The 14,953-nt window shown below is 41.8% G+C and overlaps 1 protein-coding gene across 1 annotated transcript; it reads right to left on the minus strand.

Moving 5' to 3' along the window:
• Positions 1-10,221: 10,221 nt before the first annotated feature.
• LOC149306778 (homeobox protein koza-like) lies at positions 10,222-14,044 on the minus strand. The gene is made up of 2 exons (XM_089538289.1): positions 13,369-14,044; positions 10,222-11,704 (listed from the first exon to the last, which is right to left on the minus strand). Exons 1-2 carry the CDS (start codon positions 13,769-13,771, stop codon positions 11,295-11,297), a joined length of 813 nt encoding a protein of 270 aa, XP_089394415.1. The 5' UTR covers positions 13,772-14,044; the 3' UTR covers positions 10,222-11,294.
• Positions 14,045-14,953: the final 909 nt, after the last annotated feature.

Genomic DNA, 14,953 nt, shown 5'->3' on the forward strand with positions numbered 1-14,953 from the left:
CTAATCCATATTATTTCCTTATTATTTGTACCCCCGATGCCAACTTTTCCGTTAAAGAAGTAATGCCCAGATCTACTTCATTACCTGAGGTATCTCTCTATTACATTTAGCTTGGTGGCAAGCCTTAGTCCCTAGTTTAATTGCTCTGTGGCTCTTACTACATACGTACAATAAAGATGACATATTCAGATTCTTTTTAAAGTACACTTCTCATCCCTAAGATCTTCAGATAAGTAGCTCTTTATCACATTCCCATACATTTCTCGCCTTTCATAACTGCACACCCATTTATGACAAAGTAGAGAGACCAAGGAATGGGGCGTTTCAATATTTATTGAGCGATGAAAACCGAAACAAATACTTGCTCAGGACATATTATCAACCATAAATAATGCTTTATTGTTCTGTTTCCGATGGGTAAACACGTCAGTCAATCAAACCAGTTTAATTTAGACCGCGTGACACCAACAAAAGCCACAACATCCTTTTAGCAGTTGCGTATGTGTGTGCGCACGCACGTGTCCTTGCTTAAGAAGCAAGCAAAATCGCTCTGCCTACACACTACTTAACTTCCCCTTAAAGGTTTAGACCTGGCAAAGTCCAGACATCCTCCATGTTCTGTTTCCTTTCTTACTCTAGACTTGTAGGATGTAGATTCCAATAAAATTATACAACATCTTGATTTTGATGATGATGATCATGTTATATTTCTGATATCCATGTATGGTTGTGAAAGTTGGGCAGCAAAGAAAGCTGATAAGAGAATCAACTGATATGAAATGTAGTGCTGGAGAAGAGTTCTACAGATACCATTGACTGCCAGAATGATCATCAAAGGGGTCACAACCATACATAGAAATTAAACCTGAACTTTCCCTAGAAGCCAAAACTGTCAAACTGAGTCTGTTGCATTTTAGCCATCTCATGAATGAAAGGGTTCATTTAAAAAGACAATAATGCTTGGTAAAGTGCTAGGCAAAGAGGAAGGTTGCATTGAAGGGGTACAGATTCAATTGAGGAAGGCACAGAACAACCAACCTTACAAAGTGCACATCAACATGGCTATTTCCATGGTGCTGGAGAGCAGGTAACCAGCATAGTGTATGGTTTGAGCATTGGATTAGGACTCTGGAGACCATGGAAACCCACTGGGAGACCTTAGGCAAATCAAACTATCTCGGCCTCAAAGGATGCCGATGGCAAAACCTCTCTGAAGAAACTGGCCAAGAAAACCCCATGATAAGGGGTTTTATCATCTTAGAGTCACAGGATGCAACCATTAATATTTATTGTCTTAAAAGGGTGAGATTGGGGGAGAGCCAGAATTCTGTTGATATTTTAATCATAAGGAAATCCACCTTTAGAAGCGGTTGGGCACTTTTGTCCAATGTAGAAGGCCCATATTCACTTCGAAGTTGCAGATGCAGAGTTGTGCACATCATTTCCTTGTATATGGACACAGACTTATAGGGATGTACATGCACATAGTGGTGGATGAGTGCACATTGAGCATTGCATATGCAGATATGGCTTCATATTTGGTTCTGTAGCATTGCAGTTCACCAATGGAGCAGTGTGCACACACAAGTGTAAAGTTATGTTCCATCTCCTCTACATAGACTCTTGGGAGTTGTAAACTGACTGCCGCCATCAAAAGTGATAAGCTTCTCTATTAATATCTTTCAGACTTGAAAAATGACAATTGGGTGTCTAAGGAAACCATAATACAGATCACATACTATTCTATTGCCCAGGTTTGTGTGTGGGAGAATTTTCATCTGGATGGGACACCTTTGGTGCAAAATGTTTGTCATCAGCCCAGGAAAGGACAAACAATTACGTGCTGTACCAGTTTCCGAAAATTTCCCTCTCCCTTTTGCATCTCAGCAATAGCTGCCAAAATTCTATCACTTGGATAGTTTTTTAAAATACTTATTTCATGTCATTTAATCCAGGATCTGGACAATGTTTGTTCACCGTGTGCGATGGTTATCGAGTTTACTAGATCCTTTGTTTCGTGTCAAATAGTACTGCTGCTTCAGAATGAATGGAACATGAAGGCAAATAGCTTGACCCTCTTCTCTCACAATCTCATTAAAGCCTGTGTTGACTTTGGATGACAAGATACTGTGTAAAGAGTAGGAAAACTTTATTCCGGCCACACCTGCTGCCTTGTTCTGTGAACACACACACACAATATATATATTTATTTTTCTACAAAAGGTGTATGTATTTCACCTAGGACAGAAACAGCTGGGCAAAAGTGGTTAAGGAGCTAGCATTCATACTGGGTTCATTACTGAAAAGCCATGGTCTAATAGAACATGGGTTTGCAGGATCAAAACACAGGGGCTTTTTTATTAGCAGAGGTAATGACATTGACTGCAATCCTGTTGGTGGCATATGCATGTGTACCTTTCTCTCTCTCTCTCTCTCTCTATGCCCCTTTGTAATCCCACAGATGACTTACATAACTTTACAACAGATGATGAGGATGCTGAAATGTTTAAAGATTTTACATAGCTTGGCTCAGTCATAAATCGGAATGGAGATTGTAGCCAAGAAATCAGAAGAAGATTAGAACTTGGAAGGGCAGCTATGAAGAAACTATAAAATACCCTCAAGTGAAAAGAGATACCAATGACTCCCAAAGTCATGATTGTCCATAGCATTGTATTTCTATGTACAGTTGCAAAAGGTGGACAGTGTAGAAAGCTGACAGGAAGAGAATCAACTCATTTGACGTAGTTTTTGAGATACCATGGACTGCCCAAAAGACAAATCAATGGGTCCAGGAGCAGATCAAGCTTGAACTCTCACTAGACACTGAGATGGCTGAACCCTGAACCATTTCTCTAGATGACACTAGAAAAAGAGGAAGGCCTCATTACAGGTGAATAAAATCCACTGAGGAAGCCACAGTTGTGAATTTTCAAGACCTTAGCAGAGCTGTTGAGAACAGGATGACTTGGAGGTCTCTTATTGATAGGGTTGGCACAAAACATCCAGGAGTAGCTGTATTGGCTAGATAGCAAACCCAATAACACTAAAAATCCACCAGACAGTGATACTTTTATTGGGTCGACCAAAATGCACAATATACATGTTGCAAGCTTTCAAAGGGCCCCAGGCTTCTTCATAAGGCAAGGTGTTAAAAACCATGTTAGTCATGAGCCTGTGTTTTGCTGTTTTTGTTCATAGTTCAGGAGGGGCATCTCTTGCAGGCTGGCACCTGCTCCTCCTGGCCTTGTGGTAACTGGGAGATTCTCAAAGCCCAGGAAAATTAGCACCCATTTGCAACACAAAAAGATACTTCCTTTGCAGTCTAGTAGGTCTCCATAGTTTGTCAGGCCACAGACCCCTTTTGCCATAACTTGAAGTCAACTTAATGGAAATTAACAATTACTTTTTCAAGTATTGGGGAAGGAGGCATTCACTACTTCCCTGAGACCCTCCTCTTACTCAGGCAGCTTCCAAGCATTGGAGTGTGCTGACTTAGCCCATTTAATGGTGGAGGTGATGGGGATGCATGCAAACAACACCTAGTTGTAGTTCTGGAGAGCATAAATGACATCACCTCTTGGAACACCAGAAAATCCAGGAGCCCAATATCTCTTCTCTTTGCTACAGGACTACAACCTGTTGCTGTCTGAGCACCATTTGCCTCCATCTAGGTTTGGTGGTATCTGTTGCTACTACCTACTGCAGGTAATCTGTGATCTACTTCAAGCTTCCTTGCTTAGTTTTAATCATCACAGTAGTTGGAGACAAGGAAATGTAGTGGAGTTCCCCAGCAACAATATATTGGACTCGTGTCTCCTTTGTTTCATGCATCATACTATTTCACAATAGCATCTAGCTGTTGTGGGAACAGAAGGCTAGACTAGCTAGGGCTCTTCTTAGGTTCTTCTACCTGGATTTGAAGAGGTTGATCCACTAAGGATCTCTTCCTGCTCCTTAAGCCGCATGGACCGAAGATCCTAAGTGGTACTCCCAGCAACAGCCTGAACCTCACCCACTAGCCATGCCCTCGCAGCCCTTTCGTCTCCCTGGATGAGGTCTCCAAATGATCTCTCCTTTTCGATATGTATCATTTTTCAAAAGGCGTGTCGAGAGGTTAAGGCTGACAGGCGCCTCCAAGCCTGCTTTGCAAACAAAGATGGAACAGTGAGGTGGCGAAAGAGATTTTGTTAGACAAATACTCCTGGGAATTCCTCTTTTCACTGACACAAATAAAGGGCAAGAAAGTTTTGTCATGTTGTCAGTACCCTGCAAACGGCCATTCAAGAGACAGAAGGAAACGATCCTGTTCGCTTGTCAAATAAGGGCTGAGGTTCTATATGCAAAAGGAAATGATACCTGACTGCAACTCAGGGATCAAAATATTCCTCTCTAGACAGATGGAAAGAGTAGTTTTGTGTTCAGGGCCAGCCTTGCCATGAAACAGAGTAAGGTAGTTGCATTAAAAGCAGCCGATACGGAGTGGCATAGAAGAAATGTACCTTTTTGTACCATGCCCCTGCTCTGCCCCGTTTCCTGGCATCAGAGACGGTATTGAGACTCTCCTGTGTTAAAATGAATTTGACCTGCTTTTGTACATGGAATGGATGAGGCTTAAAGTTATTGGTTTCCTCTGGTTGCCAGTGTTGGGAATTGCTTCTATATGCAGTGGTGAGAAAATGAAGTGGAAGTGGCAATGTATAGACCTTCTCTTTCTCCTTCTCTTCCTTTAGAATGGGTCTCAAGGTGGCTTACAACATATATTTGGCTCTCCGTATCCATGGATTCTGCATCCACAGATTCAACCATCCATGCTTGTGTGTGTGTATGTGTGTATGTATGTGTATATATATATATATATATATATATATATATATATATATATAAAATCCAAAATGCAAACCTTAATTTTGCCATTTCATATAAGGGGCACAATTTTACTATGCCATTGTATACAATGGGACTTGAGCACGCATGGATTTTGGTGTCCATGGGGGTGTCCTGGAACCAAACCTCAGCAGATATCAAGGTCCCGCTGTATTTTAAAACAATATGGATTAAAAATTATACACAAGCTTCAATAAACATAAAAGTCATCTCAAAGGGAAACAATTCATAAAGGTAAAAACACTAACATTACTTTGAAAAGATTATAAAAACCATAGAAGTTCGCTTGACGTTTGTTGTTGTATGCCTTCAAGTCATTTCTGACTTATGATGACCTTAAGGCAAAGGTATCCTGGGGTTTTCTTGGCAATATTTCTTCAGAGGAGGTTTACCATTGCTGTTCCCTGAGGCTGAGAGAATGTGACTTGGCCAAGGGTTTCCATGGCAGAGCTGGGAATTGAACCCTCGTCTCCAGAGTCATAGTCCAATGCTCAAACCATTACACCACACCCTCACACCTTCCTTATCCCCCCCCCCCCCCTTTCTTATTCCTATTGAATAGCTGACTGTATTTTTCACAAGATCCTGAGTAGAAGAATAGTACAAACGTATCAGTCTTTATGAGTGAAAATAACTCCTGGCATGGATTAGAAATTCTGTTGAGAACATTTTCAATGCAACGTTTCTTCAAAAGCTACTCTTTGGAAGGTGGGAGACAAAGGTTTCATGGGATCTACCCTTTCCTAATGCCTAGAAGGAAACAAATGAAACTTTGGATGAGTAGCCTCTGAACCACTAGAAAAAAAGAATAGTGTTATCTCTACAGCTAGTGGTAACCTTACATTTATTTATCCTTTAGATCCTTTGTTACAAACCCCTAAGTTTTACTCTCGACTTATCCATGAATCATATCTAAATCCGTAATTTTGGCCCCAAAACCTGCCCTCGATTTATATGCAAGGTCGACTTATAGTTGAATATATACAGTACCACTGCACTAAGAACTCATCTGAATCCAAGCTAGTCTTACTGGTTGGGTTTTTTTGGGAACCGTCATGCAAAATGCAGCATTTCCAAGCATTGCTATGGTCTTTCTTTATAGGATTCATTCTTTTCAAATCTCTGGATATGTTTCTTGCACTTTTTTGAACCCTCCCCAGTTTGTCTCCATCTTTCTCAAAGTGAGAAAGTGGCCAGAACTGCGCACACTTCTGATACTTGCTAACAAACCAAAAAATACCCCCAAAGGACATAGAAGCATTGTAAGATATTAGACTGTAGGAGTCACCAGATAAAAGGATTATGTCATCTGCGCCTAAGCTGTAATAAAAACAAGTTACATATTGTCATGGCCCAATTTTCGTCCAAGGCGATCTTGCACATCTATGCAGCTCTTGGGTTGTATCAACTTGTAAAGCTTCAGCCACCTTGCCAACATTGTTGAGGGGTGGTTACACTTTCTGTTTAAAGGATGCTTTCCAAGAGAGCAAAAGGGAGCTGTTTTTCTCATCTTGGCAAAAGTATCAGCGAGATGTAGGAATTGAATGCTCAGGAAACACTAACAAAGGCACCCCTGTCTAACCCTGGGTTAAACAAGGCATTGCTCTTATCAGGGAGGGAAATTCCACTTGAAGATGGACTGACATTACATAACCTTTGTGGACAATCTGTATGTAGATAATGTGATACTTAAAGCCTCTCTTCTTCTGATTCCTTCTTCTGCTCCCTCCTTTCTTATGGACTTCATAGAATCCCAGAATCATAAGAGTTGGGACCACAAAGACCCTCTGATCTAAGCTAACCCTCTGCCATGCAGGAATATACAGTACAATTAAAGCAGTCCTAAAAGATGGCCATCTAAGTTCTCTGACGTCAAAGGCTTTCATGGCCGGCATCCATAGTTTTTTGTGGGTATTCAAGCTATGTGGCCATGTCCTAGAAGAGTTTATTCCTGATGTTTCGCCAGTATCTGTGGCTGGCATCTTCGGAGAATGGCTGGTGAAACGTCAGGAACAAACTCTTCGAGAACATGGCCACAGAGCCTGAAAACCCACAAAAAACTACATCTAAGTTCTGTTTAAAGACTTAATAAGGATTAGGTTCACTAGCATGGTGCCACTTACCATAACACTAGCATGCCAGTTAAGACTAACATCATGCCGAGCCTCCCAAGAATTGCTCTGGCAGGGGATTGTGGGCAATTTAAAATACCTACCAGATCCAGAGATAATAAGAGAAAGCAAAAGAGAAAGAGAGGTGCTGATGTCAAGAAGGAGTTATGCTCAGGAGCAGCGGGGCACCCAATGGCATTTTTCTAGGGCCATCCTGGAGTTGGCCCTGGGGCTGAGAAGCTCATGTTATCCCATTGGCATTAGTTTATTCCCATGTCCTTCCCCTCTGCAAACGTTCCTTGGGAGAAGGAGCAGCTTTGCCTTGGCACTTGGACTTGGCCAGCCTGCCAAGTGTGTGGTTGATGACATGCAAATGTTAGCCCCGATGCCTGTCCAAAAGCAGCCCTCTGTGTGTGCATATGTATGTGTGTGCCCTGCTTGAAATAAAGCGATTTGGCAGGGAGAGGCGTCAATGTTATGTCAGCCTTCGACACCATTTCATCTCAACGGAGGCCTTGGCAGTGGAGCCTGACGCTCACTGGCAGATGTTAAATGATGCCTCCTGTTCCCCAGCCTCACACAATTGGGACTTTGCTTGGTCAAAGTCCACAAAGACTTTAACGTCTTCAAGACAAATCCAGTTTGGGTTTTAAACTGAACTTTAAAGGTGCTGTTTGAATATCTTACAACACTTCGGAGACGAAACTTGGGACATGTGTGGCTGAGCAGCCTCAGAGTTGTGGCCAGGCAAGAAGAGGGTGAAAGTTGTGAATGAAGAAGGACCCACAAAACTACTATTTTAAGGAGAAAACCCCTGGAATTCATGTACTGAGTTGACAAAAGCCAAAAACCAAATGGGCCTGTATGGAAGGACAAGACTTTACCCTACCATCTCACTACTGCTGAGTTGAGAGGGAACTACTTTTGTATTTCGAACTCAGTTTGCAGCAATTCGAGCTGAAGACAAAGGAGAAAAGTGGGAGAGGGGAAAAGAAAGAAACTGGGACATTTTAAAAGCAGCTGAGAAAGTATGGCTGCAGCAGATGAACTGGGGCCATCCCAGCAAAGCTAGACCAGTTAGAGAATATGTATTGAAAGTGCTGAAAACATATCTCTTAAACAGATCCTGCACCTTGGATAGCACCTTTAAACTTTGGACTAGATGCCATAGTGGATTTGCTGTTTCACCGACATAGGAGCCAACAGCTGTCACTGAACAAGATATGGTGGGGGTGTGTGTTAAATAAATGCCATAGTATACAATTTTCTTATTCATCGTCTTGCCACTGAATCCCAACTCTGGCTGCCTGAGGCAGCTGCCTCGCTCTCCCTAGCCACAGGGTCAGCCCTAAAGTAGCAGCAGTGTTAAAATAAGTCCTCCAGCCCAGTAGACTGATGCTCTAAAAGCCTGATCTTATCACCCCTTCTTATGCTTAAAAGAGGTTCTTGTCTGGGGAGACTGGGGGAAACAATTGGCTCCGTTTTGCAAGAATCACATTGTCAAAAGTGGATAAGGAGCAGGCTTGGCTTTGCAACATTGTCCTGACTGTAGGATGAGGATGACCTTCCAATCTTAATGCTGGCAAAGAGCGGGGGCTGGATCCTCCAGAATATATGGGCTCTAAAGAACTAGATAAAGGGTGCTGGGAAAAACAGCTCTGCAGATAGGATTCGCTACATTCTGGATGGCTAGAAAATAGGCAACTGTTATTTTATGAGCTATTTCTTCATGCGCATAACTTTTTTCCTGTGATCTTAGAGCTGGGCCATGCTCCAAACTTGGATGCTTTTGTTCTGCAATTGTTCTGAATTGTTATTTAAGAAAATCCCAGCAGTGCTACAAAGTCTTATAAGACCCAGCATTCTGTTTCCAAACAGTGGGAGGTAGTAGCTTCCATGTCAATGGGATGGAGAATCTGCCTGTGGCATTGTGGGAAAATACTCACAATGTCCCAGGGAGCCCCCTCATTCTCCATCTTAGGGCCATCCCTGGCCTTTGGGAAGCTATAGAGTAGGACAGAAAGGTGATGGCAATCCCTGTCTTAGTGGTTGCTCTGAGTAGCATCTAGTTCTCAATGGTACTCTGTCTCTTGGCAAGTCAGCTCCAAGATGGTGCCCTCTAGATGTGCCAGAATGCAGATCCCATCGTCACATTATGTAGGTTATGACCTTATTGGGAGGTCAGATGTCAGTTTAGGAAAGATTGGTGTCATTTTGAGTTAGCCATCTTGCTTGATAATACAGATTGAGTATCCCTTATCTGGAAATCTGAAACACTCCAAAATCCAAACATGGGTGGCTGAGACACTGGCACCTTTGCTTTCTTATGGTTCAGTGTACACAAACTTTGTTTCATGCATAAAATTATTTAAAACATTGTGTATAAAAATACCTTCAGGCTATACATATAAGGTGTACAGTTCCGTCCTGGACACCCCCCCCCCCTGCATAAGGCAAATTTTGGATATGGTAGAGTCCCATTTAATTGAATTCTGGTGCGCCACTCACCGTCTGCGTAAGCTGGAATCCGCATATGGTGAGGGCACGTATGCCAAGGGCGGACTGTATATGAAACATAAATGAGTTTTGTGTTTAGACCCGTGTCCCATTTCAAAGATATCTCATCCCTAGAAATGAGTTTCAGATAATATAGTTACATTTTAGTAATGAGAACTGAGCCAAGGTTACTCTCAAAAAGTAATGACACCTGTGGGAACAAAGTTGCTGTGGGGGTGTAATGAGTAATATTTTCATGTCACTTTAAAAAGTTATTTTAAGGGCTTTATTGCAATGTGGAAGATGCACAAGGGCTGTGAAGTGTAAAGGTTTGGGCATTGGAGGTTTGGGCACTTGGAGATCAGAGTTCGAATCCCAGCTTGGCCATGGAAATCTACTGGTTGACCTTGGGCAAGTTACACTTTCTCAGCCTCAGAGGATGGCAATGGCAAGCCCTCTCTGACGAAACACTCTGGGAAAAAGCAAAGCAGATTTGACAACTCTGAAGTCTGCTTGCCCTGCTTCTACCTCTTTCACCTTTTTGGGCAGAGATCCTGTACAGCATCTTTTCCCAATCTGGTTCTGTGAAACTGCTGTGTTACTGTAATAAGAAACGAAACTGAAAAACATTAAGGATGACCTCCGAACAAATGACAAAATAATTTATTCAACTGCAACGCATGTCTTTCAATAGATCAAAAAGGCAATTCTGTTGAGATTTAGGCACTATGCAAAGACATTTTGATTTCAATTGATTGATCAGTTAAAATGAAAGGCAAAGGGCTAATCATTTGGCAACCCTTGAATCAACATTTATGTAACAAAAATACAGGTTCGGTATATCCCATTCAGTTCATCGGAGCGTGTTTTATCAATACAGACTCATGGCCTCTTAGACTGTGTGCTACTTGTTTTCCAGCTGAAAGGGAAATACTTATATGAAGTCAACTTTCCCACTGCATATGCACTGGATGCATATACATGTATTGCAAGGTGTTTGACACTGCTTTAAATGCCATGGCTCAATGCTATGGAATCTTGGGATTTGTAGTTTGTGGTGGAAGCATAGCCCTCTAACTCTATGTATTTCACAAAACTACAGATCCCAGAATTCTATAAAGTTGGGCTATGGCAGATAAGTGGTGTCAAACTGCACTAATTCTGCAATGCAGATGCAGCCTCAGTCTTTAAAGTGAGTCCCAAAATAAATTAAATTGAGACCCTCCTTTTGGATTAAAGGTTAGTTTTAGATTTGAAAAGGATGAAGACAAGAATTTGGTGAAAAAATTATTTTAGATGACAAACCCCAGAATCCCCTAGCCAGGTTGGCCACTGACTATGTGATCCATCAACCCTTATTGAAACTCTAGAAATGCCATGTCTAGAACCTTCTGCATAAGAAAGCACGTGTTTTAATACAAATCTCTCCGCAGCAAGAAGATTCTTTCACAACAGAAGGGGGACTTTGGTTATTTTAATGTACACCTGAAGCATACAGGAGTAACTCTTTCATACACCTCCAAGTCCATGATCTGAGAAGTGTTCTGTACCATGACTTTGAAGAATGATGCCCATCTCTTGTAGTGGCTGCATGCCAATGCATGCATCTTTCGCTATAGATCATGTATCAGTGGGCACAGTACAACCCATAGCTGCTGATCCAGAGCACCAGGGAGACCTCTTAGATGTCCAAAGCAGAGGAGGAAAAAGGACAGTGCCAAGTAGAGATGGGCACAGCTTGGATGGCACCCTCCCTCAAAGTGGCTGGGTCATTTTAAGATGACAGGACAAACCGACTGGCTACCAAAAGACAGGAGTCCAGCCATTTAGGTAGTATAAATATGGATAGTACTGGTAGCTGTGATACAGAGACAGAGCCACGGTCGCTCTGGGGAAGCTGGCATCCTTGTAGGCTGGCATGGCTGAGTTCTTATCAAGCCCACTGAAGTCGGAGGCCAGTTGCTTCCTTTTGGTCTTATACCTTCGGTTCTGGAACCAGATTTTCACCTGGGTTTCAGTGAGTTTGAGGTTCTTGGCCAAGTGAGCCCGTTCGGGGGCCGACAGGTACTTCTGGTGGCTGAATTTCCTCTCCAGCTCTATGACCTGCGTATGAGAAAAAGCAGCCCGGGACCGTTTCTGCAGCTTTGGAGGCTGAAGTACGGATTTGGGAGGGTTTTCAGGGGTCGGCATGGAGGTCTCTGCAGGAGGATCTAGCAGGCAGAAAAGGGACATTCTTGTCAACAGTCAAGCATACAAAGAATGGCACTTAAACACAGCTTATCTAGTCAGTGGATTCACATAGTAACCCCTGCACTAGGCTCTGGAGACCAGGGTTCAAATCCTGGCTCAGCCATGGAAACCCTCTGGGAGACTTTTGGCAAGTTACATGCTCCTTTAATATTACATTTATTAAACTCTTAGACCTGTCATACCAATCCTAGGCCATACCTCCATCTTCCCCTCACTTTCAGTAGCCCAAACCCTATCCCAACCAGAGCACCCGGGTGTCCTCCTTTTCCTGGACACGACCTCCATTTCAAGCTTCTGTCCAGGAGGAATTCTCCTCCATCTTGGACACAGCGAACGCTGCATCCGCACTGCAGAAATAATCTAGTTTGGCACCACTTTGCCATGGCTCAGTGCTATAGAAATCTGGGAACTGTAGTTTTGTGAGACATTTTATCATCGTCTGTTATTATTATTATTATTTCTATTATTTTTTTTATTTATATCCTCACAGTACAGAGACTCAAGGCGACTAACCAATTTAAAACAGTCTAAGTTAAAACAGTATAAAACATTAAAAATACAAAGTTTAAACAATGGAACAATTCAAACAATTAAAAACATTGTGAGACATTTTGCCTATTATTATTATTATTATTATTATTATTATTATTATGTTTATGTTTATTTATATCCCGCCTTCCTCCCAGGACAGAGACTCAAAGCAGCTAAGACATTTAAAATTGTCTAAGTGAAAACAGTATAGAACATTAATAATACAAGGTTTAAAAAAACAGTTAAACAATTAAAATGTTACATTATTAACATTTAAATATTTAATTAAAAAAAATCAGAGAGCTCTGGTGCCAGAGCAAACTACAATTCCCAGAACTCCATAATACTGAGCCATAGCAGTTAAACTAGTGTGAAACTGGAGTATTTCTTCACTGCAGATGCACCCCAAGAAGCATGAATACCTATTTCTAGGAGCAGAATTCAAAGATATAGCCATGTAGTCTGAATAATCAGTCTTTAGAGAGATCTTGTAACACCTTGGAGACTAAGGGAAAGAAAGAAGTTGGCAGCAGGAGCTTTGGTAGACTTCAGTCTACTTCCTTGGATGCATTGAGCATCAATTCAAGTTGGAGATTAAATGCACCTGAGGAAGTAGACTGAAGTCTAGGAAAGCTCATGCTGCCAATTTCTTCCTTTCAGTTAGTCTCCAAGGTGCTACAAGATCTCTCCCCATACTATTTCTAGCAATTCAAAGACATAGCTTTCTTAGTATGTAGAATCAGTATGTAGAGACATCTTGTAGCACCTCTGAGAATGAAAGAAAGAAGTTGGCAGCATGAACTTTGGTAGACTTCAGTCTACTTCCTCAGATGCATTTAGTTTCCAACTTGAATTGATGCTCAAAGCATCTGAAGAAGTAGGCTGGAGTCTAGGAAAGCTCATGCTGCCAACTTTTTTCTTTCAGTTAGCCTCACAGGTGCTACAAGACCTCACTCCATACTATTTCTAGGGATGATGTTCAGCTTTGAGGTGGCCATGCCTTCCACTTTCCCTGCAAGGTCCTACATTTTCTGGTCCTCCTTGGTGGATAGGAGACCTGGTCACCCTGAGACTCCATCTCTAGCTTCCTTACCTGCAGGGTCTTTCTCCGAGGCTTCCTGGGGACCCTTGGGGTGAGCATCCCAAGGGAGAGCATCACTTCTGGGGTCCTCCTGAGCAGAGCTGGAAACCACAGCAGGATCAGCCTTGGCTTTTCCTGCATCTTCTTGGCGGAGGATGTCCTGGATGAGGAAGGAGGTCATGGGTCTGGTGGAAGAAGAGGAGGAGGAGGCAATGCCAGCATCCCTCCCTTTGGAGAAGACCTGCAGAGGACCATCCAAGGAGGAGGAAGAAGAGAAGAAGCGCTTCTGCATCAGCAATGCCGCGCGTGTCCGCCAGAGGGCGCGCTTCTGCTCTGAAAAGTTGGACTCTGGCTTTTGCTGAGCTCCTCGACTCTCTGGCCCTTTATATATAGCTTTTGCAGGAGGGCTTTGCATTGGTTTCTTTGGGGCGGGGAAAGGCTTGTGTGGGTCAGCCCCCTTGGCTTCCTCCTACAAAGCTGGAATCTATCTATTTATCTATCTATAATAATAACTAAATAATAATTTATTAATCATTACTAATAATACTAAAGATGCCAGCCACAGATGCAGGTAAAACATCAGGAATAAACTCTTCTAGAACATGGCCACACAGCCTGAAAAACCCACAAAAAACTAATAATACTAATACAAATAATAATATATTAATAATTTATTATTATTATTATTATTATTATTGGATTCTCTGCTCACCTTTGAATAATAAAGGGTGCTGGCCTTTGGATATTATTATTATTATTATTATTATTATTATTATTATTATTGATTGAAAGCCTTTAGGGCTGAAGGGCAAGGTATAAGTACTATAATAAATAAAATAAATAAAAATAATTTATTAATCATTATTTTATTAATCGTTAATTATTATTATTATTATTATTATTGGATTCTCTGCTCACCTTTGAATAGTAAAGTCTGACCTTTAAAATACACCTCTCCGACCCCAATCACCCGTGAAAATAAAATTAAAGGATATATTTCAACAAGAAAAGGAAGACAGATTACTTTAATAACAATTATAACCATCATCATTATTATTAATCATTATTTTATTATAAATAATAATAATATTTTATTTATTATTATTATTATTATTATTATGTAATATTACTCTACCCTCCACAATTGTACCTCTTCCTTCGGAGGCAAAACACCTCCCTCTTTTACTAATAAAAACTTTTTCACAGATATTTTCCATCTTGCTTCGAAATCATTGACATTTGCAATCCTATACGATGGATGATGGCCAAACCAGTCTTTGCCTCTTCTGGTGACTCCTGTCAATCTATTTTGCATCCCAATGAGTGACATCTTTAGGAAACTTTGGGTAGCTGATCCCACTTTGGCCTTGCGATCCCAGCAGCCGCAATGGGGAAGATTTATGGAGCAATAGGAAACCAAGAGTATTATTTGGAGAGCACTTTGCCGGCCTCTTCCCCTGCCACCAGGCCTTTCGAACCCTGATCCCTCTCCAACCTCTCACCCGGCTCCAACTTCTGGAGAGCAGATTAAGGCCTGCGGCTGGCTGTGGAAACCATTAAGACGGCACACACCGACTGGGTGGCCTGCAGGGGACTT

Source organism: Sceloporus occidentalis, unplaced genomic scaffold, assembly GCF_023333645.1.
Source record: "Sceloporus occidentalis isolate IW3139 unplaced genomic scaffold, rSceOcc1.0.p SCAF_9, whole genome shotgun sequence".
Taxonomy (NCBI): Eukaryota; Metazoa; Chordata; class Lepidosauria; order Squamata; family Phrynosomatidae; genus Sceloporus; species Sceloporus occidentalis.